The following is a 24,664-nucleotide window of genomic DNA, read 5'->3' on the forward strand; positions in this document are numbered from 1 at the left end:
TGGCCACTTTGGATTTTCCCTGCCAACCTCACTGTTCCTCCCAGGCTCCAGCTCCGCGGAAAGAAGGATCATCACCAGAGCTGCAAACCCATTTCTGTCCCTTTTCAGTGTTTTTGTTGTTGGTGTGTGTGTGTGTATGTGTGTGTGTGTTTTACTATGCGCTGAACTACTTTGCCATCATGTAAACACGTTAGAGTATGTTAACAGCTGCCTCTCTTTTAAAGTTGAACTGGCTCAGAACTAAAAGGGGAACTGCTTTCAGGTTCTGCTCAAGTTTGCATGTGACAGCATCAAAGCTATTTTTAGTGGAGTGATCACCGGCGAGCCGCGGAAACCGGCTGCTTTCAACTATAAACAGTGCAAAGGCTCGTTTCTGCGCTGAGTCCATTTGTATAGGAGACGAAGCGGTGCGGAAATCTCTTCTTCCAAGTTATGCAGGCGTCTTGTGCCTGTTCAGAGCCCCCTCACCTCTGCAGAGAAGAGTGATGTTAATTTAGCGCTTGGCTGCCCGGGCTCCAAGTTCAACTAGATGTGCCGATAATGGTGAATTATAGGAGTGTCCTAGGTGTCCGTTCTGAAAGGCAATGTATAGATGCTCTGAAACATTCAGTAAACTTTTATTTCCTGTAGATCACAGAACTCAAGAAACAACAGGAAATGAGAGGTGGGTTGTATAAACATCATACTCTAGTGGAAAGAGTATGCATCATTTACGAGTGGCAGCACCCTTGTGACTTCACCTTTCAGAATGAAGTTTTCTTAGCTGCACAGCAAGGATCATGATCCCAGCTCTGTATATACTTTCTAAGGCTGATTTCTTTGGCAGACATTTGTTGAATACCTACTCCACGCCAGCCACGAGGAGCCTCAGACTAATAGAACAATTGGTATTCTCCAGAGACTTTGCAGTCCAGCCATATAAACAAGTAGATGACCGACCGCGTGATCCGGTGTGCTACACGTCAGAGGAACAGCACGAGAGGGGCTGGATCTGTACTGGGCGTAGGGGGAGGTGGAAGGAAGGCCAGAACCAGAATTTTCAAGAATGCCAGAGAGTTTGCAGTGAGGATCCTGGAAGGAGGGATGTTTCAAGCAGGAGCAGTTGAGTAGAGCAGAGACAAAAATGAGAAGCTCTCTGGTGTGTCTGGGCACCCGTGAACAACTTGGTATTGCCAGAGCAACAACACGGAGGGGGGAAAAAAAAGACCAGGGATGGCAGGAGATGAAGCTGGAACAAGCTTAGCCAGTCGCTCAGAGCTAAGGAACTTGGAAGTGACACCAAGCCACAGCGAGCCAGGGACTGGTTTTGAAAGCGCAAGTGTTGGGATTGTGCAAGTGTGAATGAGGCGCCCCCACAAGTGAAGGCTGGTGTTGCCCCCACCAGTGAAAGCTGGGGTGTCTGCAGATAGGACGCGGTGACAGGTCCCATTGTAAGTATGCTCTGCGCAGGAATTGTCACCCAGGAGAGGGGACATCGGGGACTGCCTTCAGAAACTGGATGCCACCTGACTGTTAGGTGTGGCCTTTGAAGAGGAGAGGCAGGTAAAAGGCCCGGAAGAAGCTTGCTGGAAGGACCTTTTAAATCCTGATTGAGTGCTGAGCTCTACAGGCAAGTTGGGGGACTGGTGCGTGTCCTTCTGGAGCTCTTGGGCAGACTGGCCCCAGTGAAGAGCAGGTGTGCCCCAGACATGAAGTGTGTGCTGCCCGTGGGCCGTGGACACTCAAAGATGAGTGTAAGGACCAGGCACCAGGAGGCATCCTCTGCACTTGGGAGTTGAGTTCCCCCAAAGGTTTCAGGAAGCTAAGGTTTTCCTGAATATGCTTAAAGCTGCAATGATGTGGAAACTTCTGAATGCCATGGAAGTTCAAAGAAGAGGGAAGTATAGGCCAAAACAAAGCAAAACAAAAAAAACTCATGCAAAGCTACCCGTCACGTTTGTGCGGGGAGGGAATGTTCTGAAAAGTCACCGTATACCGCGAAGGTTTGTAAAACACAGCCTTCCCTATCTATCTATAACCACGGCCAAGATGTAACCTTACTTTTTTGAAACTGTTCTCTTTGAATGTAATACACTGTAAAGGAAACTTAGCAACATAATTTGCTTCATTCTCCTTCAAGGGAAGTAACGAATGTTTCCTTAAGTTTTCAACAAGGATCCAGTGGGCATTGATAGAAGTCTGTTAAATAGGCTCTGTCCCCTATGATAAGGAAAAAGGACTACTGCAGTTGGATTTCCAACCACTTACTTAGTTTCCCAGAACAAGACTCAGGGTACACATGGGGACCCCGTGTTGGAGAACCGGAGAAGGACACAAGTAAGCAGCTGTGGCAGGTGCAGGTGGTGGGCGAGGTGGGCAGGGAGTGCAGGTGAGGAAGGGGTGGGAAGAACATCTTTGAGGGGGCGGCCAGCTCTTCATGCCAGCTCTTCATGCACTGTTAGGGGCTGATACCTCATCACAGTAGTGTGGCCTTGGCAGACAGAAGAGATGACTTTTTGGAAATAGAGATTCACTTTTTTGTCACTTCAAAGTCAACCACAAATAGATCCAAGAACCTGTAGGGAAAATGTTTCATAAAATATAAACTTCTGCGCTGTTACCTCTAACTTCAGACTTGACTTGAGTGGCTGGATTTGGTACCCTTGCTGGAACATTCAGACGGAAGTGTCCAGCTCGCTCTCAGCAGCTTTCCTAAATCCGCACTCGTGTCTCTCATCTTTGTGGTGGGGCGTGGGGTGGGACCGGCTCTCATGGGGAGGAGATGAGGAATCATCAAGGTAAATCACAGTTTTCCCCAAAATAGGTCATTTTCCCGTCTGCAGTGGGAAGCACGGCCGGAAGTACCAGAGTCAGACTGTGTCAAAAATTGGATTCAGCCTTGGATCTAGATCTCAGTCTCTATAAGCCTGAATGATGAGTAGATGACAGTGACTTTAGACTCTGTTTCTCTGAAAGTTGTAGTAGTTCAGTGGAATAATGAGAGATGACGTTAGCATTATCTGCATTTGGGCAAAGTATGATTGTGTGTTGTGGCCTCAGAATGATGCTGCCGTCCTGGGACAGGAGGTACGCATGTGGGCCACCCTTCCTGCTTCTAGGTTATGGGACACTTGCCACTGAGTTCACGACAAAATGATATTTTTCACTTGAGAGCCATTTCCTCTTAAAAGGTAGTCAGTTTTTAGATTTTTAAGATAAAGGTTTCCCCATTGTCACTCATCCCCAGCTATACCCATTCGGTCTGAAGTCCCCAGTTGGTTCCGCACATTCCACCGAATTCCTGATGCTGTCAAGACCTTCCCAGAGCCAGTGCCAGGGGAGGGAAGAAGAGCTGGAGGTCGTGAGTCATGGAGCCCCTCCATGCCCGCACAGCCAGAGGGCAAGGCTAGGAGCTGTCCCTGTGCCACCATCAGCCACTCCATCATAGAGAACCGCCATCATCAGACAGGCTGCTCCTTGAGGGGGCTGAGTGTCTGTATTCCTGGGGCAGCGATGCTGAGATGGGGAAACTCCATGGGAATGCCTCCAGATTTCAGCTCCCCGGGAATGCACCCAAGAGTATACCAAGTGACTGTTCTGGGGCTCTGATGGTAATTGGTATTTATGGAGCGCTTAGTACCTGGTGGATGACACCTGTGGAGGACTGGCAGTGTCCCCAGGGAGGCCGCTGGAGGAGAACTGGTGAGACAGTTGGTCCTGAAGTCTGTGTGTTGAGGCCAGTGCCGTAGACCTCAAAGAAGAGACAGAGGCGCATCAAGTCAGAGTAGTCCTTGTGGAAGAGAGAAGATTGTTGATGGTTTCTTTCTACCAAGAAGTCCAGTTTCATTCATGATCATCGAGGGATCCGAGGGCAGTGGTCTCCCAGCTGTGTGTCCAGAGCTGTGTATCATTCTCTGTAGAGCCCCGAATCCTTGTCTATTTACCCATCTGTGTCCCTGCCTCTTGGAGGACAGGATGGTTTCTTCACTGCTCTGTCCCCATAGCACGTGTAAAGCACGCTCACTCAGTGAGTGGGCAAGTGAGTAAAAGTGGGCAAACCCACTTGCATTATCAGAGCGTCGGGGCAGAGGAGCGGAGAAGCCCCCACCTGTCTCCCCTGTCTGGCCAGTCTTTAGGGAATGTCTGCTTGTTTTATTATCTATCTATCCACCTATCTTATCTATTTAGTTATCATTTATTTATTTTGAAGTTATAGTAAAATGCCTATAACATAAATTTATCATATTCATGATTTCTAAGTACACAGTTTGCTGCCATTAGGTACATTCGTTGTGTAACCAGCACCAGTGTCTGCTTCTAGAACTTTTCCATCTTCCCAGACTGAAACTCTGTACCCATGCAACAGCAACTCCCCAATCCTGCCCCGACCCCGCGGCCGCCACCGTTCTACTTTCTGTCCTTTATGACTCTGACTACCCTGGGTACCTCACATACCACCTTCACATAGCTGGAATCCTGCAGTGTCTTTGGCTGATCGTGACTGGTGTATTTCACAGGGGCCCGTCCTCCGCGTTCAGCCGTGTTACAGCCTGTGTCAGAATGTCCTTGGCTGAAGACCACTGTGTGCACATACAGAGTCTGGGTCTGTTCATCCATGCGTAGGCACTCGGGTTGCTTCCACTGTCTGCCCATTGTGAATAGTGCCGTGATAAACAACGGGGTACAGTTATCCGAGTTCTTGCTTTCGGTTCTTTTTTGTGTCTGTGGTGAAGGGGAACTACCAGATCATATGGTAATTCCACGTGTGATATTTTTGGGGAACCACCATACTGTTTTCCATGGTGACTGCACCACTTGAAGGGGGGTGTGGTTTCGGTCATTTAACTCTTCCTCTGTGTGGCTTGCCTTTCCTCCATGAGTTTTGCGAATGCAGCCCTCCTCCCTTTCTGCTTAGCTCGTGTCCTTTGAATGGGACTGGTTAAAATCTGATCCTGTGGACGGGTGTGGGTTAACACCACCAGTTGCCTGGACGGACCACATCTGCTTAGTCAACCAAGACTGGGGGCTGTTGGTTCCCTCCCATCCATACTTAGAAAGTTAAGTTTATCCCATTGCGCACCCCCTACCCCCCAACCGGGGCAGATGTCACATGTCATTATCCCGCCCCCCCAACCCCTCCAGTCCCAGGCAGCTCCAGAGATTAAGCTAGAACCAAACTGGCCCTAGACTTGTAGCTCTTAGAACAGCTGCTCAGCTTCCCTCAACTCCACCATTTTAATTGTGATTAGTAGGTTCATTTGCATCTAAAAGGAGTCGTTTTCTTATCAGCACCATTGAGTTGGGAACCAGTGCTCCATTTATATAGAGTGGCCCATTTTAACCAGGCCCATTAAGCAGTAAAAGTAAATGTGGGTGTTTTACAAATGCAAATATATCATGCAAATAATGCACTTTATGCTGAATGATGCCTTGGTTTTCATATGTAAAATTAGAAACTGTGTAGCACCGAGATAATGATAAACACCTTTGCATCTGTTCATAAAATGTATCATGAGCCGTATGCATCTAAAATCATAGCTGGGGTTTCAAGCAGCATTTCTCCAGTGGACCCGAACGTGCATTCCATATTATCAGAAATATACATGTACTTATCTAGTTATTTATATATTCCTAAGTAATCAAGAAATCACAGAAAAGAGTGATCTAAATTACCTAACTCTTACTTACCATCAATGATGAGAGTTATCATTTCGTTTCCATTTTTAAGGTTTTATCTGAGATGATGACAGAGAAGAAATGTTACTGTACAGGCTAGTTTCTTGGTAAAAGACTTAATTATGTCTATAAGAGATTTTTTAAAAATCCTTAGTGTTTGAGGTAATTCTGTTTATGATACGCAGGTAGCGTTTCTGCTGTTTTATAACATCACTTAGTAGACTTGGGACACTTACCTTCTGTGTGTGACAAACTTGAAGGGAAGTCACCCTAGTCCCTGCCCATGTGGGGTTTCAGGCCTTTGGGAGTCAAGGCACAGGCCTACGGAAAGTGAATTGAAGGTGTAAGAAAACAGATCAGAGAACATCGCAGAGTATGATCAATTCCCAACTGGCTGTACAGGTAGAAATTACTAAACCAACTCAGAGCAGGTCCCAAGGTGTGGGGTGTGGGAGTGAACAGGAACATTCTCGCTGGGATCTGGGATTTGAGTTGAGCAATGAAGGATGGATGGGACCTGAACAGGCCAGGAGAACGCCAGAAACGGGCATTTCAGGCAGAGGGGAACAGAATTGGATTGAATGGGCTTCAGAAGTTCGTGGGGTCCACATGTATTCTGGAGACCTGGCCAGGTGGCATATTGGGGAGCAGGGAGCACACTGGGGAAGAATATAAAGACTTCTGAGGGGCAGAGAACCTATTGGCTTTGATTCTTCCCCATTAGCTACTGGTTTTCCCACACTTTTGTAATCACTAGACTCTTCAGATGAGAAATAATGTGAAAGCTCAGTACGTAAGATGCAAGAAAAATCATGTCCCTTACTGACATTGGGCCAGGACCTCACCTAGATACCCATCCCCCACTACCACTGTTGGCAGGTCACCTCCTAGGGTTTCCTGAGGAGCAGTTTGCAAAGCAATGGCAGAGCAAATGAAGATGCTGTGTTGTGCTCAGAGAAGGCTGCTAAGGTGTTAGGCAGGGCTGCCTGGGGTTGTGGGTTGGGGGGTGGATTTGTTAGGGCACTGGTAGGAACACCTGCATATCAGTTGACCCAGTAGAGTGACATGCAAGAGACCTTAGAAAGAAAGGCTTGGCAGCAGTGGGTGACCCCAGACTGGAGGATGGGAGAGGAAGGTATTGGACACTTGCGAATTTCGAACTTGAGAATTTTACAGGTGATCACCAAAGGATGAGTGATTTTTTTTTTCCTCTTTGTTGTTTTTGGGAGGAATGCTGAGTTACAGTGTGAACTTGTATTCCCTCAGCAAACATTTGACAGGTGCTGCCAGGTTCCCAGCAGTGTGCTGGGTGATGGAGATTTAGGGAAAGAAAAGACAGGTGTCTCTGTGTTGCGGAGAGTGAGTGCACCGTCTGGAAGAAGAGACAGCCACAGACACTGTGATGGGTTGAGTTGTCCCCCCCCAGACTCCTAGCTTGATGTCCTAGCACCTAGCACCTAGCACCTCAGACTATGACCTGATTTGGAAATAAGGCCATTGTAGGTGTCATTTGGTAAGATAGGGTCGTACTGCGGTCGGCTGGACCTCCTAAGCCAATACGAAAAGGGGAAATGTGGATGCAGGCGAGCACACGCTGGGAGAAGGCCAGGTAAATATGACGGTAGAGATGGCGTGGTGCATACAAAGATTGTCCTCACACCCAGAAACTCAGAGCTAGGCACAGAACAGATTCTCACTTAGACCCCGTGGAAGAAGCGATATTGACCTTCGACTTCTAGCCTCTAGAACTGGGAGACAAGAGATTTGTGTGAAAGCCTCTCATCTGTGACGTTTGTTGTGGCAGCCCTAGAGAGCTCAGGGAGACAGGGAAACTGAGGGCAGTGTGGAAGTGCCCATGGGGACCACCAGGGAGGCAGAGGCAGAAAGCCCGCCCCTTTCTTCACAGAATGGGCTGGGTGACAGCCCAGGATCGCGTCACGCCACAGCTAGAGGTACGTTCCAGAATCTCCCGACAACGTCAGCTGGAGATGCAGGATTGGAAAGTCCATCGTTCCGTAAACTCTTCTAGGAAAGGAATAGGAGGAGAGAAGAGAGAGGACTAAACGTTTTAGGAATGCCCATAATTACGGGGCCAAGGCTGGACAGAGAGCTCACAGGATATATAGAAAGGAGAGTGGGACAAAGAAACCAGGCTAGAAGGGTGTTTTGAGGTTAAAATAAGAAAGGATTTTAAAGGGGTAACGTCCAAAGTCATGGAGTTTATGTGGTTAGGAAAAGACAGGCAGGCCTCTCTTGCGAGCACGCGGAGGAGGGGAGGTTAGGCTGTTGTGCCCCCATGGGCCCTCTGCCCTGAACGGCCGGTGACTGGCAGGCCTCTGGTGACATCGATGTGAGAGGACGGTGTCCAGTCCTTGGAGACAGTCATGTGATGGGGTCAAGGCCCTGCGTGCTGTGCCAGCTTGGGGGCTTGCCAGTACATGGCAGAGCTCCGGGATCCAAGGAGGGTCTGAACACTAGTTGGTGTTTGATCATGAACGAGAGAAGAATAGTTTATTAGCCCTCAGAAAGGAGGGGCAAGTGGAGACAAAGGTCACAAGGGGTAATGGAGGGAGGGTAGGTTCCAGAAGGAAAGAGGGCAGTAGGGTACCATTTTGTGAGGAAAGAGGTTCAGACACAGGTGGAAGTAACAGAGGGAGAGGGAACTTAGGCAGATTGGCTTTGGTTTCAGAAAAGAGGAGGCAACACTGCCGGGCGGAGGTGTGAGAGGGAGGTCTGGGATTGGGCGAGTGGGAGGAGATGGGGGCCAGCTTAGTGGGGTAGCTGACCACCAGGCCAGTGGTCCTGGGGACTTCTGTAGTTGTTACCACAGGGGAGGACTGGCATTTAGGGTCAGAGGCCAGGGAGGCCGCCCACCATCTGACGATGCACAGGATAAGCCCCTGTAACAAGGAATTCTCCAGCCCCAGATGCCAGTAGTGCTAAGGTCAACCTATGACCTTGCCTATGACCTGCCATAGGTCAACAGTGGTTCACATGCGTTCAAGGAGGGAATCCTATCCTTCATCGTGTGCTTGGTAGCCCATTTGGAAACATTGACATAGTTAAAATAACACAGTGGTTCTTAACCCCGAGACAGCCTGCCTCTGTGGGGTTCTCACAGTAGGTTCTCACAGCCCTTTCAGCCCCCAGCACCTCGGGGCCTTGGCAGTGACAGGCACCCAAGAACTATTCGTAGGGTGATCCATTTGGATGAGTCTCTCATTTACACACATGGCTAAGGTAGCAAAGTGACTCCATTTCTTATCGGGGTCCATGTTTTGCCCCCAGGGTGATCTTGCCATGCTCTCTGCTGTGGCTTTTGTGGTCCTGGGTCATTTTTGTCTCAATGTTTCAGTGATGCTGTCTCACGAATTGGCCAGTCCTAGTATGTTTCCACCAGACTCTGGAAGATCACTGTGGGCTGCCATACTTGCCCCTTTGGATCTGTGCAGGATTCTCTGCAGAGTGTTTTCTCTCTCTCTCTCTCTTTTTAAGATTTGATTTATTAGAGAGGACGCACACAGGCATGCGAGCAAGAGGAGGAGAGAGAGAGAGGGAGCAGGAGAGAATCCCAAGAAGACTCCACTGAGCACGGAGCCCAACATGGGGCTCCGTCCCATGACCTGAGCAGAAACCAGGAGTCAGACGTTAAACCCACTGAACCACCTGGGTGCCCTGAGTTCTCTCTGTTTATTTTAGCTTTCTTTAAAGTGGTTGATATCTGTAAAGCTGCTCCTTGCAGCCTATTGATTTTTATAAACTGTTCATTGCTACTTGGGACTGGGGAACCTTCACCACGAGACCATCTCAGAGCATCTAGAAAGAAAAGAGGAAGAGGAAAACACGGCCTCCTTGTCCATTACAGGAACAGCAGCCAAACTGGGAGAGTGCGCAGGCTGTTAGGGGAAGTGTTGGCACCAAGCACGTCTCTTCAGTTCCCCGAAATGCAGTGTCCCTGTCCTCAGGAGCACCACCCGGATTCTTGCAGTTCCCCAAGCGCCCTTCTTTTGTTGTCTCGTGTCATTGCCCCCACTTGACGGCATGGAGTTGAGACTTGGCCAAGTTAAAAGACGTCCAGGCTGTTTTGTGTCACACAAACTCCCATGTCCAGATCTTGTGCCGCCCCCCACCACATCTCAGTAGGGACCAAGTGGCCGCTGAGATCCCTTTGTTATGTCATCATGTTCTGTTTTTTGTTTTGTTTTGTTTGTTTGGAAGGTTATAAAAGTACCAGGAATGTCCCCAAGAAGCTGAACGCTCAGCTGAGCTCTCTAGTCGTGCTTCTCAAATTGTGAGCAGTATTTTGTGAGACATGATACCTTCTGACTTGGTCTCTTTGTCCAGCCTGCTCTGATTTCTTCTTTCCAAACTTCAGTGACTGGCACCCTTCACCCAAGAGGTCTCTGTTATTGTATGATCTGGGTCACATTTGTTTTTCTATTACTTCCTGGTGATGAATACACAGAGTTAAAACAATAAAATTTCAGGTATTTTTTTCAGGAATTTCCCTGCTCTTACAAGTGCTTTGAGTATTTTATTTCTAGGTAAACACAGTCTGGTGGTAGATGTCACATGTTCCAAGTGATTGCCCTCACACTCTCGTTTCAAGGGCTAAGAATATGACATGAGGCTATTCCATTGCCTACGACGTATTGGGCAAGACCTGTAAATACTAGATTAGGATAGACTGATCTCATGATACCCCTTTCCTTTTCCTCAGTTGGTTTGGGCTTTCTGCTTTGTAGTGTGTTGTGGACCATTCTAACAGAGATGCTAACTGTCCCTTCACATATAGTACGTAGGTTGGTTCTTCACTGCTCAAAACTCTTTATTTAGACCTCAAACTCGTTGTTATACACGTTCCTTCACTCATTCACTCTCTCCTGTCTCTCTGTCTCCCTCATTGTACATTTAAAAAAATTAAATTGTGGTTAAATAGATACAACATTAAATATTCCCATCCTTCTTTAAAAGATTTTGTTTATGGGAGGGGAGAAGGGAAGGGGGAAAAAGAGAGAATCTCAAGCAGACTCCATGCTGAGTGCAGAGCCCAACACAGGGCTCAATCCCATGGCCCTGAAATCAGGACCCAAGCCAAAATCAAGACGCTCAACCAACTGAGCCACCCAGGCACCCCTAAATATTACTCTCTTAACTGGTTTTCTTAGATGCACAATCCAGTAGAGTTCACTGAGTGCATTCACACTGTTGTGTAAGCAGTCTAGAATTCTCTTCATCTTACTGAACGGCAGTACCCATTAAACAGCTCTCTCCACTCCCCGCCCCTCAGCCCCTGGCAACCTCCATTCTTCTTTCTGTCTTTATGAATTTGGCCACTCGAGTCTAGTCCCATATTTGTCCCTTTGTGTCTGGCTCATTTCACTTAATATAGTGTCGTGAAGGTTGACTTGTGTTGGAGTACTCTGTATTCTTTCTTTAGATACACCCGTTCACGTTTAGTAGCTGAGTTCTTAGGAAAAAGTTCTTTTCTTAATTTGCTTTTCATTAGATTCACAGAAAGTCCAGGCCAGTGTATGGGTCTTGGCAGAACCCCCCAGGGTCTTGGTTACAGTCTGCCTGGTTCTCACAATGATGAAAGTTCATGAGCAGAAGAGCGTCCCTTGATCGAATGCATCGTTGTGCCAAGAGCCACCTTAGGGCTGTACAATCTTTTGGCGCATGGTGTCCCATTGGGAGTTGGAAGTCATGCAGCTTTGAGGGTACAGCCCAAGAAGTGGCTGAGGACTGAGACCCAGCAGATGCTGGGGATGCTGTTAAAATGGCATCATTCCTCTCTTGGGATTTTTGCAGGCTTAGCTCTGGTCTTAACAATCAGCCTGGGTCAGTGTGCTCAAATGCCTGTTCACAAACTGCTTTTCTGGCAGGCAGAGCCCTCTTAACCTTTGGTCGGCTGCCTTTGTTGCAGGTGGGTTTGGCATAGAGGGTGAAGGTCATGGCCTTCTGTTAGAGCGTTACTGAAATGAGACATTTGTGACACCCGCATTGTGTTTCTGCTAACCATGAGCCCACCTGTCTGTATTACACCAATGGTGAGCCTCATTGCTTTTTTGTAGCCTGGGATTTTGCCTTGGGGTTCTTTGCGTTTGTTTATTTCAAGTTTTTATTTAAATTCTAGTTAGTTAACATATAGCGTAATATGGGTTTAGTGAGTCTCACTTATGTATAACACCCCGAGCTCGTCCCAACAAGAGCCCTCCTTAATGCCCATCCCCCATCGAGCCCCTCCCCCTGCCACCTCCCCTCCCACAACCTTTGGTGTGCTCTCTATAGTTAAGAGTCTGTTTTACAGCTTGCCTCTCACTGCCTTTTCCTCCCCTTACATTCATCTGTTTTGTTTCTTAAATTCCATATAGGAGTGAATTCATTTGATGTTTGTCTTTCTCCGACTGACTGATTTCTCTTAGCGTAATGCAGTTGTTCCATCCACGTCGTCGCAAATGACAAGATTTCCTTCTTTTTTACGGCTGAGAAATATTCCTTTGTGTTTATCTATCTATTATCTATACACACACACACGCACACACACCCCACATTTTCCTCTGTTCGCCGGTTGATGGACATTTGCGCCGTTTCCGTAATTTAGCTGTTGTTGATCATGCTGCTGTACGTATCGGAGTGCATGTATCCCTTCGAGTCAGTATTTTTGTATCTTTTGGGTAGATACCTAGTAGTGCAGTTGCTGGACCATAGTTCTTTTTAACTTTTTGAGGAACCGATACTCTTTTCCAGAGTACCTGCACCAGCTTGCATTCCCACCAGCAGTGCAAGAGGGTTCCCCTTTCTCCACATCCTTGCCAACATCTGTTGTTACCTGTGTTGTGATTTTAGCCATTGGCTTTGAGATTCTTAGTGACATACCATCCACAGCCTTCTTCCATGGAGGATAGATCCGAGTTTAGTGCCAGAATGCCATGTGTGTGGCTAGACAGTGGCTGGCGCCGGAAGACCCAGTCTGGTCTTGGGCTCTTCACTGACCAGTTGTAATGCCTGGGCACGTCCTGGCACCTTTCAGGGCCTCCGGCTCCTCAGTGCCTCTTTCTGCTCTGCCTACCCACAACATGGGGGATCCCATTGGAAAAACACTGACAGCTCTACTTTGTGAATGGTAATTTGCTATCCTAGCATCCTACCCTGTGAGCACCATTGTAAGGTGATTAAAACCCACTCCAGTAGGTGTAAGGGGGCGCTAGTGGCCACTTCTCATGGCAGTGGCTGTCTACAAGTCACCAGTGCTCAAGTGACTGAGTGTAGAGAGCCCCTGGCCTCTCTCTCCCTTGCATGTGTCACATCCATACTCCCCTCCTCTTGATTTGCCTCGCAAACTAGTGGTTTCCAGGGCCCTTAAGCAATTCCTATGAAGACCTCAGTTAGCTGCTTCTCTGAATTCCTAGGGTTAATAAACACTTTCAGGTGATTTCATTAAATTTTTAAAAACCAGCTTTGAGCCTTAAAGTCCAGTGATCTGTGAGCATCAGCAGATGGAGAGGGGAAAAAAAATCCATTTGCTGCCTCCCCAGCTTGCAGCCACTGGGGCCTTATCCATTGGTCTTTTCATAGTCATATATGTCACTCAAGACACGGTCCCAGGAGGTCGGAGCTAGGTAAGTTCCTAGAGGCCGTAAAATATGGTTTTTAATTTTTCCCCTGTGTCCTTCTCCACCCCACAGACAGTTCTCAATAGGTACTTAATGAATCCTTGAGTCCCCTGACAGTTAGCTGTGTTGAGGGACCATCCAAAAGAGGCATGTAGACTGTCTGGCCAGGGAGCTCCAAAGCTTTGTAATTAGCATGATGGGAACCAGCTTTACTGAGCTAGAAAGAGACCCGAGGTGAATTCATCATTGACAGTGGGGGACGGGTGAGAGCTGGCAGGTGGGCCCGTCCGAATCTCTCTCCACGAGTGGAGTATCCATTATGTGGGCAGCGTGGCAGAACGACTAGAATAGTGATCAGTGACTTAGGTACATTAAAAGGATGTTGTAGAAATCGCCAAGAAGATTTCTATCATGCAGAGAATTTTCCTTATCTTAAACCACTGGATTTACCTGACCTCAGTTCCCCACATTTACTCCATGCCTGGCGTCTCCTCAGTGTTCAGCCAAATCAAGGTCAGGATAAAGAGGAGATTTGGATGGAAGTAAGCTGGATATTCAGGCTCCTGCAGTAATACTCAATTATTGAATTCTCTCAAAGCACCAACTCCTCTATAATGAAGTCCTCAGTTTTTAAATATCTTTAGAAATCAGGTGACTTGGGATTGGCAACAGCCAGCTTGCTGTTTCCTGCTTTCTTATAAAAATAAGATGGTAAAAATCCCAGGGAGTTGGCTGGAGTTGCTAAAAGATAATCTTGAGCATTTTGATGCACATTATTTTTCCTGCATCTTTGAGCCTTAAAAGCCTCCATGGAATAGGACAGGAATCAGATAGAAGAGAAATCAGCTTGCTGTCGCCCTGCGGCCCTGAGACCCCAGCCAGATCTGGTGTCCCTCTGCAGCCTAGCAGCTCAGAAGCCACACCTGCCTGAGCCCGGAGGACTGCAGGAAAAGCTGTAGCTCTGATGCATTCTTCTCAATTAGCCTGAGTATAGTCAGCCCCAAACAAAATAAAACAAAAAGGTTCATTTACATCAAAGTTCATAGTGCTTTCTAGCACATTCGGCATTGTTGGGGAATGGTATTTCTATGCACTGGAGCTCTTTTCCCGCTCCCTCTCCGCCCCTCACCCATCACGGAACGTGTCCCCTTACCTGCTCTGTTGTTTGTACCTCTCTGGTAACGAAATTTGGGTCAGCAGAATGTGTCGCTGGTGTTTCTCCTTGTTAACAGTATGGATTGCTGTCCTGTCCAACCAGAGACCCTGGTTGACCGGGAAAGTGTTCATTACGTAGCCCTTCTGATTTCCTGTACGGGGTGGGCATGCCCACTGGATTTACAACTCTGTCAGACCAGCTTTTTATTTTTCTACTGTGTCTCTTGCCATGGACTGTCTTTTTTTTTTTTTTAAACTTTATTTATACCTGGGCATTTAGAGATTTTATTTATTTATTTGTCAGAGAGAGAGAGAGAACGAGCATACAAGCAGACAGAGTGGCAGAGAGAGAAGCGGGCTTCCTGCCGAGCAAGAAGCTCGATGGCAGGACTTGATTCCAGGATCCTGGGATCATGATCCGAGCTAAAGGCAGTGGCTCAACCAACTGAGCCACCCAGGCATCCTGCCACAGACTGTCTTCTTCTTTTTTTTAATTTTTTTTTTTTTAAAGATTTTATTTATTTATTTATTTGACAGAGAGAGATGACAAGCAGGCAGAGAGGCAGGCAGAGAGAGAGGAGGAAGCAGGCTCCCTGTTGAGCAGAGAGCCCAATGCGAGACTCAATCCCAGGACCCTGAGATCATGACCTGAGCCGAAGGCAGCGGCTTAACCCACGGAGCCACCCAGGCGCCCCCTGCCACAGACTGTCTTAACAAAGGTAGCTTGTACTGCCTCGTGGGTTGGTTGTAGTAACCTATTTGACTAAGTGCTGTCTAACATGAATTAAACCAATCCTTGGTTTAGAAGAACCGACTTCTCACTCCCAGGATATTTTCCTGAGACTGACTTGGTTATAAAGTTCTGCACTGGGCATCTCAAGGCAGTTTGAAATGCTCATCTGTAACTGAAGCAAAGTGTCTGTGTGTGTGGATCTTTCCTTGTGTCCTTGCCTCTGTCTCCTACTACTGGACCATGGGCAGCAGCCACATCTGGGAAATGTTCTATAGGGTTTGGAGGCAACATTTTAATAAGCAAAGAAATGGAAAACAGGATACCAAACGAGACAGAGAGGCAGGGAGGGAGTCCATCCAAGCTGTTTCTGTATATGAAGGATCTGGCGAGGAGAACGGCCGAGAAAAGTGGGCTTGCGTTCATCATAGGCCGGTGTCACTAGGAGGTGACGGAAAAACGTACTTGGTCCCGGAAGCCGCGGAGAGAAGTTCTCTGCCACATAAGTTTGTAAAATAGGAGTCCATTAGCAGCTGTTCTTAAGTGCTACATTGTGATGTTGAACCATGTGAACGTGCTCTTTCATTTACCTGCAAATGATTTCAGCGCCCAGGAGGCAGAAGGCACAGGACAGTGGACAGAACACCCACACTGACAGGTTCCACGCTGGGAAATACAAAGCGCATTCAACTGAAAACAAACCTGGTGGTTTTTAAAGATGTGTTTTTGCGGGGGCGGGGGTGGGGTGGGGATAGATAACGTGTCGTTGGGAAAGTGTGCTGAGGCCTTCTGCGAGCTCTGCTGGGGGAGCGAGTGTGCGCGAGCCCACGCTGATCCCGGTTTCTCTTCTCTTCCAGCACATCAGGTCCACCCATCTGGCCGGGCAGCACCTTCTTCAAGAGAAATGGAGCCCTTCTGCAAGGTAGGTCTCTAGGTGCGCCCCCTTCCCCGCCCCCCGGGCCCTGTGCCCTTGGGCTGCTGGCAGCGGGGGGAGCTCTGTCCTCTTTAGCAGCGGGCACTGTCTGGAGAAGTGTGACTGCTGTGGGCTGGGACGCTTTGTCCAGTTCTCTTTATTTCCTCCTACTCACGTCTCCTGGTTGCTCTGAACTGTTAGCCCGAAACTGGTACCGGTTCTTTGGTCTGCCCCCACGGGTCCTGTTTCAGACGTCCAGCTTGCTTTGGTGAAACTGGAATGACGATGCAGTTAGGATTTGAGAGTAGCATGAACTGAGCTGGGCAGCTGGTGAAAACAACCCCCGCCCCCCAGTTGTGTATTCCCAGTGCTCGGGCAAATGAGGTATTTGGGGGTTGTGCCGGCATTTTGGTGCATGGGGTAGGTAGGTCCCCTTACTCCTTGTTGGTCTGTGCGCCTGGACAGTTGGCTGTGGCTGACTCCCAGGCTCAGACTTCAGTCACCCCTCTCCTGTCTCCACCAGCGTCCTTGGCAGGGGGACGTTCTTCCTGCTGTCTGGCCCACCCTTGGCTGCTTTGCTGTCAGTCCTCTCCAGTGTGCTCAAGGAATTCCAAATGCCTTTCATCTCTGCTTTGGCTCTTAAGTTTCCTTTGAAATGACTGAATAAAGTGAAAGAAGAATAAATGGTTAAAAGTAGCCGTAAGATGCGTTCTAGATACTTCTGGATTTTCACTGCTTTGGAGGTCTGTCGTGCAGAGAAGCTGGAATCGGTGGGCTCCTGAGGTTTCCAGTTTCCTGTCCCCATTAGCCTCGGTCGATGGGCTGGGTGTCAGAGTGGCAAAAAAGCAGTTGGGTCTCATGATACTGAGAGGGTTAGAACTGCACCGGGCTTCGAACGTGGAGTGGTGCCTGCCTTTGGGTTGGTTTAAAGCAGGTAAGCCTCTTTTCCTGAAAAGTTCATGCCGAGGGCCAGCCAGGTGTGTGAAGGAATGGAATATAAATGTGGCTGAGAAAAGGGGCATTTATCTTCGGTTTTCCTGAGTAACTCAAAGAGATGGCATCACATTTCAGTTGTTGTTTTATAGGCCATGTGATCACACATTGTCCTTTTAATAGCCTATGAAATCTGCAGCTGAAGAATTTCCTTGCCTGTTTGCTTGGTACAGGTGAAATTTAGGCAGGTGGATCTAACTAATCCTCATTTTAATGACCATTATAGATAGCCTAAATATTTAAGGAAAATGGGGAACTCCCTCCACTCTCAAAGATTAATACATAATTTTAAAAAATCTGTTCTCCCTTCAGATGGTATAAACGGAAACCAATTACGATGAGCCTTTGGGAGTGTTTTCAAGTGAATTTCAAAGTTATGTGCATATTTATTTTTCATGTACGTCTATAACAATGATATGAATATCATTTGTGTTTGGATTATTTTCAGAAGAGGGATTTTATTTAGCGAGTACATTTTCTTACAGGATTTTTATTCATTAAGTTTCACATTAAGTAAGATTTGCTCTTAGGATTAGTTTCTGGTTGTTTCTGCCAGGTGAAAGCATGAAGAAAACATCAGTAAGGTTCTGAAGTGGAGTGATTTCACTCTGAGAATCTATCTCATGGGTGTGGACCTTTTTTTCTTTCCCTGATAGGGTTTAAAATTCTAATTATTCTGAGCGTTGAGAATCTCATTATTACCAATTTCAGATGCTTATTCAATCCACATCCACTTAAGTACAGCTCTCCTATTTTTTTTTTTTAATTTTAATTTTTTTGGTGTATGTGAAAATGAGAAGACTCTTGGTTAGAGTTTGAGAGGGTGGGCAAGGATTTGTTCATTTTTTCCTTCAATAGTTCTTTGCTATATATTTGCTATATCTGTATATAGAGTTCTCAAGACACTTTTATGGTGCTGAGATTTTCCAGACTCTGCCTGTTCTCCCTAACCAATATTTTTGTGCCCCTTTAGTGGGTGGTACTGGTTCATCAAGAACACCCATGAGCCAAAGTTTTACAGTAAAAACATGGGTTTTACAGTAAAAAGATGGGAGCTTCCCAGTCATGCCAACAGACAATTGAGATTAGACTCAAGTGGAAGAAAACGTGCCTGATTTATACTTTCTCATCTTTATACTTTACAATTTTAAAAATATGCACGCACTTCTTCTTTCCCCCCTGTGGCAAACAGGAGGGCATTTGTTCTAGGTAATTCAACTAGGAAAGAACTCTATGAGTAGGTCCTGGCCTCAGGGACTGGGACTGAAGGCAAGCAGGATACCCTGAAGAACCTGCCTCCTAGAACGTGGTAGAAGGTGACATAGAGGCCCGGGTACTGGCCGGCAAAGCTTGGCTGACTGTGGGTCCCCTCCCATGCAGAACAGGCTACACGGGGGTGATCGGGGAGAAGCCCACTGTGTGGAGTGTCCCTGGGAGTTGAGACTAAAAGAAGTCAGGCATGGCCGAAGCAGCAGGTGTGTCGCACCTTTTGGAGGAGGGAGGCTGATGATGGTCAGGAGGGAGGGAGTGTAGGGGGAGCGTTGACCTTGAACGAGCCCTTGAAAAATAGCTTGTGGATTTGTGGAAAGAGAGCAAAAGGCATTGCGAGAAGGGGAAACAAGAGTCTGTAGGCAATAGGGCACATAGCGAAGGGGACTTGTATGGTGGGTGTGAAGAAGGAATGCTTCATGGGCACTCTGGGATGGCGACAGCCCCTGTTCTCAGCAGGATATGCTTTGGAGCACTGTTCTGTCCAGAGAGGATACGGCGGAAGTTAGACCCTAAAATCCATGGAACAATAGGCATATATGGTAATGTAGTGGGAACCCATGTGCATTGGCTAAGAGTTGTTTGGTTTATTAGCTGTTGAGCAGAAACATAGGAGTTATTTATATTTTTTCCAGCATAAAACCAGTTGCAAGAACTAACGGGAAGGAAGCGCTCGGTCCTACTTGAGTGTGGTCTCTGTACTTGGTTCTTGCAGAGTCACTGGCGAGAGGGACCTGCTGACTCATCTAGCAGTTTTGAGGATAATGGGGTAAGATTTGGTTTAGATTACACCAGGCATGGGTACTTAACATAATTGGTCATTTCATCAATTCACAGTATTTATTTTAAATGCCATTTAAGCTGCTGGAGACAATTTCAGGATGTTAGCAGTTCCACAGACCAGAGAGTACATCAGTTCTTGTACAACGGAAACCTCGCCATGTGCCAGAAAGGGACAAGCCCTGTGTTTAAAGGGGGCCCAGGAAGGGTCCAAACAGACGAGTGTGGCTTATCTGAGGCCCTGCAGCAGTGGCTAGCTGACAGGTGTCTCCAGCTGTCCCCTCCTCATGTCTTTGTGTCCCTGTTTTGGTTTCTATGTGTTTGTAATACATTTTTTATTTTATTAATGTCACACACACATACAGGCACACATTCCATTCACCCACAAACTTCAAATTAGGTTACTTTATTTAAACATCACCCTTGGATGGGTTATTTTAATGAGTCCATGATTCCTAATTAAAGATATTGTTCACCCCTGGGCTGACCCTTCATCTGGTCCCCGGAGGTGTCAGCCCAGCACTCTGTGGGGCCTTGCTGTGCTTTTCGCTTCCTGCCTTCGACTCAGAGTTCCTACCGGCTGCAGTCCTCTTGGCTTCCACTTCTGCCCTTTCAGCCTTCGTCAGGCCTCTTGGCCTCAGCACTCCCCGTGCAGTTGCGTTCAGAGAGAAACCTCTGACTCCAGCGCTCTGTGCCAGCTGCCCATTTGGGCCCCCCTGTCTCTTACCTCCAGCCCTTCCTCTGAGCAGGTGCTCCCCGGGCCCACCCCCACTACCCCACCTGCAGGCGCATCTTCCTTACCCATCTCTATGTATTGGCCACCAGATGGGCTGGAGTCACCTGAAGGGTTGGGGGGGATGCCAGGGCCCCTCCCCTCGACCCCTGACAGCCCATTCTGGGGTCAGACCGCACATCCCAGCCTTTGGGGCAGAGACGCTCCAGCACAGATGCCACCACCAGCCAGGCCCCCTTGCGAACACCCCGCCAGCCTTCTGGATCCCCCCTCCGCCTCCCTTCTCTCTCTCACTCCAGGACCAGGCCACTAATTATTAAGTCTGTTTACGCAGGGAGCAGTGGCAGACTTAAAATAAATTTCCATAACACACATAACAGATTTTTGTTTCCATTCACTTCTGACAACCCACTGGATGAGCTAATGAAATGGAAAGAAGACCTCGGAGGCCCTTTCAGTGCACAGAGCAGGATCGTGCTGCTGCGGGCCCATAAGCAGGCAGGGAGAAGGGAAACCGGCTCTTTGGCTGTGGGACGCAGGCGGTTCTTAGGAGCGCACAGGTGCACACTTGCCATTGATCAGACACGTATGAAATTGACCCTGACCGTTGGGTGCCTTGCTTCGAGGAATGCTAGTTTCCCCAGTTCCAGGTTGGCTTTAGGTGCCCCATTTCCTGGGAGTTCGTGTCCTGCACCCCCATGCCACAGCCCTGACCCTCGGCCACAGCTCTGCTGTATATTTTTACTGCTTAGATGTGTGTAGTACCCTCCCCTAAGCTGTATTTCCTGCTCTAAAAGGCTCAAGAGCAAGTAGTCCGTGTATCAGAAACAAGTGTTAGTGGGAGAAGCCCCACGAGGAGCGAGGGGGGCCTAGTTGTGGTCTCGGCGCTGCCACTGGGTAAATGTGTTGGCCTTGCACAGGCCACAGGGCATCCAAGTTTTTCCTGTTCTCATGTATGAAATAAGGAGTGGACCTCAGAGGAGGCAGCGGTTCTGTGGAGTACTAATTCCACTCCATTCTGGCAACTTGTTTCCCAAAATGGATTTGAGGCTTAGCTTGAGCTCAGTGGCAAGCGTGGGGCCTCAGTCAGCTGCGGCTGCAGGGGGGTCCAAGGAGAGGAAACAGGGTGGGGGCGGCCTGGCTGAAGAGTCCAGTCCTTGAGCAAGACAGCTCTGGAAGGTCCCCGTGGATCTTCGGGCGGCGGTGCGTTACCAGTTTGGAGAGCCTGGAAGTGAGCCAGTGAACCCTGTCTTGGCTTCTTGGGGAACTGGCTTCAACCTCTCTGTGAGGACGATGATGGTAATAACAACAACAACAAAAATAATCATAATGTTTTCTCATTTGAGGATTCAAGAAATTCCTATCAGTAAGACGTTTAGAAGATGCTAAATTCCTACAAAGAGTTAGTTATTGGAACATCTTACAAAACTCAGGGAAAATGGGAAAATAGAGCTGGACTGCTCTGACTGTGATTGATTTCCCTGTGCTCTTCAGCTTCCCTGGGAAAATTTCCCTTGTCCCTTTGCTGGGGTTAGTGATTTTCAGGACAGGGCCGAGGACGGGAGGCCCCAGATCCTGTCGGATATATACATAGATGGGAAAGATTTGTTCATCCCCTTTCTCCGATTCCTTGCAAATAGGACTGTGTTGTTGCGAGGTCACCCAGGTCACCAACCCGGAGCTATCCCCCTTGCTCTCAAATCGCATATATACAGCAGGTGCATGGACAGCCACGCGAGGGGGCCCGGGTTTGAATCCCTCCCTCCCTGGGCACCAGCTGTTGGACGTTGGGCCTCAGTTTTGATCATCTGTACAGTGGGGCTACCAGATGTGCTCCCTGCAATCTCCGTGGAGGGTCAGGGAGAACGAGAACGTTCAAGCGTAAGTCCAGTCCAGTGCCTGGCACCTCGCACATGCTTGATCATTAACTTTCAACTGTTTCATTCCCGGGGTTTCTGATCGTCAATCCTGGCAGATAGAGTCAGGGTGAAAAGTTCCGCCAACACCTCAAAGGAGTGGACTCCTGGTCTCCTCTTCTTTGCGTGATTTCCCTTCTCGCTGCGTTGTTTCCTCCTCTTGTGGAAGCAGGATGGTGGCCCTGGACCCCCTCCCTGACCCGGCCCCCGGGCCCTGGCACTTGGGCACTTCTCTCCAGAAGGACTGCGGCTCGGATCCCAGGACTTGTTTGGCTTTGCCTTGCCCCTCCCCCACCCATTTCTTGCCCATTTGATTGCAGCCCCTGGGCTCTTTGGCTCCTTTCATCTAATCTGCTCCACAAGCTGACTCTTTTGTCCATTTTGCAAACGAGGGCATCTACCTAATGCATAAACCTCCGGATTCTTGTCCCCGGGCACACCCATTTCAAAAAAAATATAGTAATAACAGAAAGTGGAGAGAAGGGGGGGAGGGAAGCCTCCCTACATTTCCCCCCCAAGTCTTAATTGCCTTCTGTCCTCTTTTGGCTTGTGGAGCCCTGTGCATTTTAGGAGGGGCCCCTTTCTCTTGGCATCATTTGTCTTACTGTCCTGCGCTGAGTTATCTGTAAAGATATTTACGGAAACACAGGCATAAAGTCAGGGGGCTGTTTTTGTTCCCAGTCAGGTGAACTGAAAGGCATGCCGGTCACCTTTCTAATCCCTCAGGGTCTATGTGGTCACCGGGAACATCCTCTTAAAGCTAAATCCAAGGAAATATAAAAAATACAGGTAGATAGATAGATATGTTTATATGGACGTGCAGTTTTAAAAGAAGGTTCGGGTCCATTTTGACTGTCACTATCTCTTGAGAATCCAGATTTACCCCATCTTCAGTTACCCCCACTTTCCCAGAGTTTCCAGCCTGTCGTGGAATCTGAGGAAACATCAGTCCTGAAGCCTGGATTGTTCCTCCTGGCTCGCACGTCAGCTGGTCTCTCTTCTACCGTCTCTAGGAACCATCTTCATGAAAATCTGGTGTTGCACCCTGAGAAAATGGTACCTTGTGGACAGAAATAAGGAAGTTGGAAGGAGTTGCCGGTCGGATGGGGGACATGGCATTGAGAGCTTCCGCTGGGTCAGGCCCCTGCTGGGCAGGGTCTGTGGGTTGTCCCTCTGTTGCTGGGTAATATCGCTAGGAGGGGAGACAGGCCGGCGTTTAGGAGAAAGGAGGTCAAGGCTGGAAGGGGAGTGTTGGAAGATGTCAGTCCAGAAATGGCCACTGCAAGTAATGGAGCAGATGGGATTTTCATGGGGGCATAGAATGAAAAAGAGGGAAAGGGTTCATGTTGGAACAAAACGTAAATTTATGGTAGAAAGTGGTGGGAGCTGACAGCAGCAACAGTAACAGCAGAGAAGAGCTTAGAAACTGGGGGAAATCCCTGAAATGAAGGGCCAAGAGTTTCAGAAAGAGGGGAGGGGCGGGGGCACCCACTGGTACAGCGAAGCCAGAGAGGACAGGATCAAGGCAAAGCCACCTGTGGGCGTTGGTGGTCACAGGGGCACGAGGGCCTTCAGCACACAGCCACTAGTCAACTTCCTGTCTTTATGGACCTCCCTGTACAGGACATTTTTTATAGGTAGAATCATGTAATAACCTTTTCTGTATGGTGCATGCGTGTTCTCTCTCTCTCTCTCTGTCTCTCTCTCTCTCTATATATATATATATATCTTTCTTTTTTTTTTTTTTAAGATTACTTCTTATTTGAGGCAGGGGAGAGGCAGAGGGAGAGAGAATCTCAAGGCAACTCCACGGTGAGGGCAGAGCCCCATGCAGGTCTCGATCCCACAACCCCCATGACCTGAACCAAAACCAAGAGTTGGATACTCAACTGACTGAGCCACCGAGGCACCCCAGTGTTTTGCATAATTTCTGTCTCAGCCTTCTACATTAGGTATGATTACTCCCATTTTGTAGATGGGAAAAATAAGGTCCAGACAAATGCCCTGCTCACGGTCGCAAATCCAGCATCATAAGCCTTAAAAACCTTCCACTACCTGATCTTCGGTTTGGAATGGCCCAAGTATTTTTTTGAGGTGTTCCCCTGGAGACGTTTGCCTGTTCTGCAGTGTCTTGCAGACTGGAGTTGGGGAGAATCCTGTTGTCATGGTCAAAAGCAGTTCATAATGACAAGACAAAAAGACGGAAATGAGCCCTTATGTTGTCTGTTTTCATTCAGGTAATCCAGGTGCTTTATTCCTCTTTTGCTCCCCACACAGCGCTATTGTAAACAGCTAAGTATTAAGATACTTCAAAGACTGTGGATAGAGAAAAAGAGAAATCCTCAAATCAGTCATTCAAAGGTGAATGCAAGGAGAGGAACCACTCCTCTGCAGGACGAGTATTTCGAGCGTATCTGGATTTTACAGTCATAGATAGGTGGAGCTATTTTTACACCAATTATAATTCTTCAATAGCAAGATATCCCTGCAGTTTAATTTTTGAACATTAAAAATGTTTGCTTATCTATTAAATTGTATCATATTATAAAATATATAAAGATGATACAATTTTGGATCACATTGTACTGCCGAGCCTGCTTTTTACCAAAGTACTCAGTCTCAAAATACAATTGGAAAAGTCATTCCCTTGAAGTTCTATTTAACTGTGCTCAGATAGAAGTCTAGAAATATTTTTATGCAATTGCCCAGAGGCTTACAATGGAGAATTTTTTGGAATATGCTCATAGAGCTGTTGACATTACAGTTTCAGAAGTGCACTTACAAGCGTCTGTCTACCTGTAAACTGCAAGAGGTCAAGTTTGTGTTTTTGTTTGGTTTCCCGGACGACCAGAAGGTGTGGCTGAGAACTCCTGGGTGTAGCGCTTACCACAGAGCACATGATAG

General features: G+C 47.8%; 1 protein-coding gene across 11 annotated transcripts in view; it reads left to right on the forward strand.

The window, feature by feature from the left end:
• Positions 1-24,664, forward strand: part of FOXN3 (forkhead box N3) — a 399,089-nt gene that overhangs the window by 267,027 nt on the left and 107,398 nt on the right. For all 11 annotated transcript variants that reach the window (XM_045071364.1, XM_004739079.3, XM_004739080.3 and 8 more), the window contains one exon: positions 16,014-16,078. In XM_045071364.1, coding sequence (XP_044927299.1) covers positions 16,014-16,078 — 65 coding nt within the window. The remainder of the gene's footprint in view (positions 1-16,013; positions 16,079-24,664) is intronic.

This window comes from Mustela putorius, unplaced genomic scaffold (assembly GCF_011764305.1).
Source record: "Mustela putorius furo isolate JIRA1106 unplaced genomic scaffold, ASM1176430v1.1 tig00000129_pilon_pilon_pilon, whole genome shotgun sequence".
NCBI classification, from domain to species: domain Eukaryota; kingdom Metazoa; phylum Chordata; class Mammalia; order Carnivora; family Mustelidae; genus Mustela; species Mustela putorius.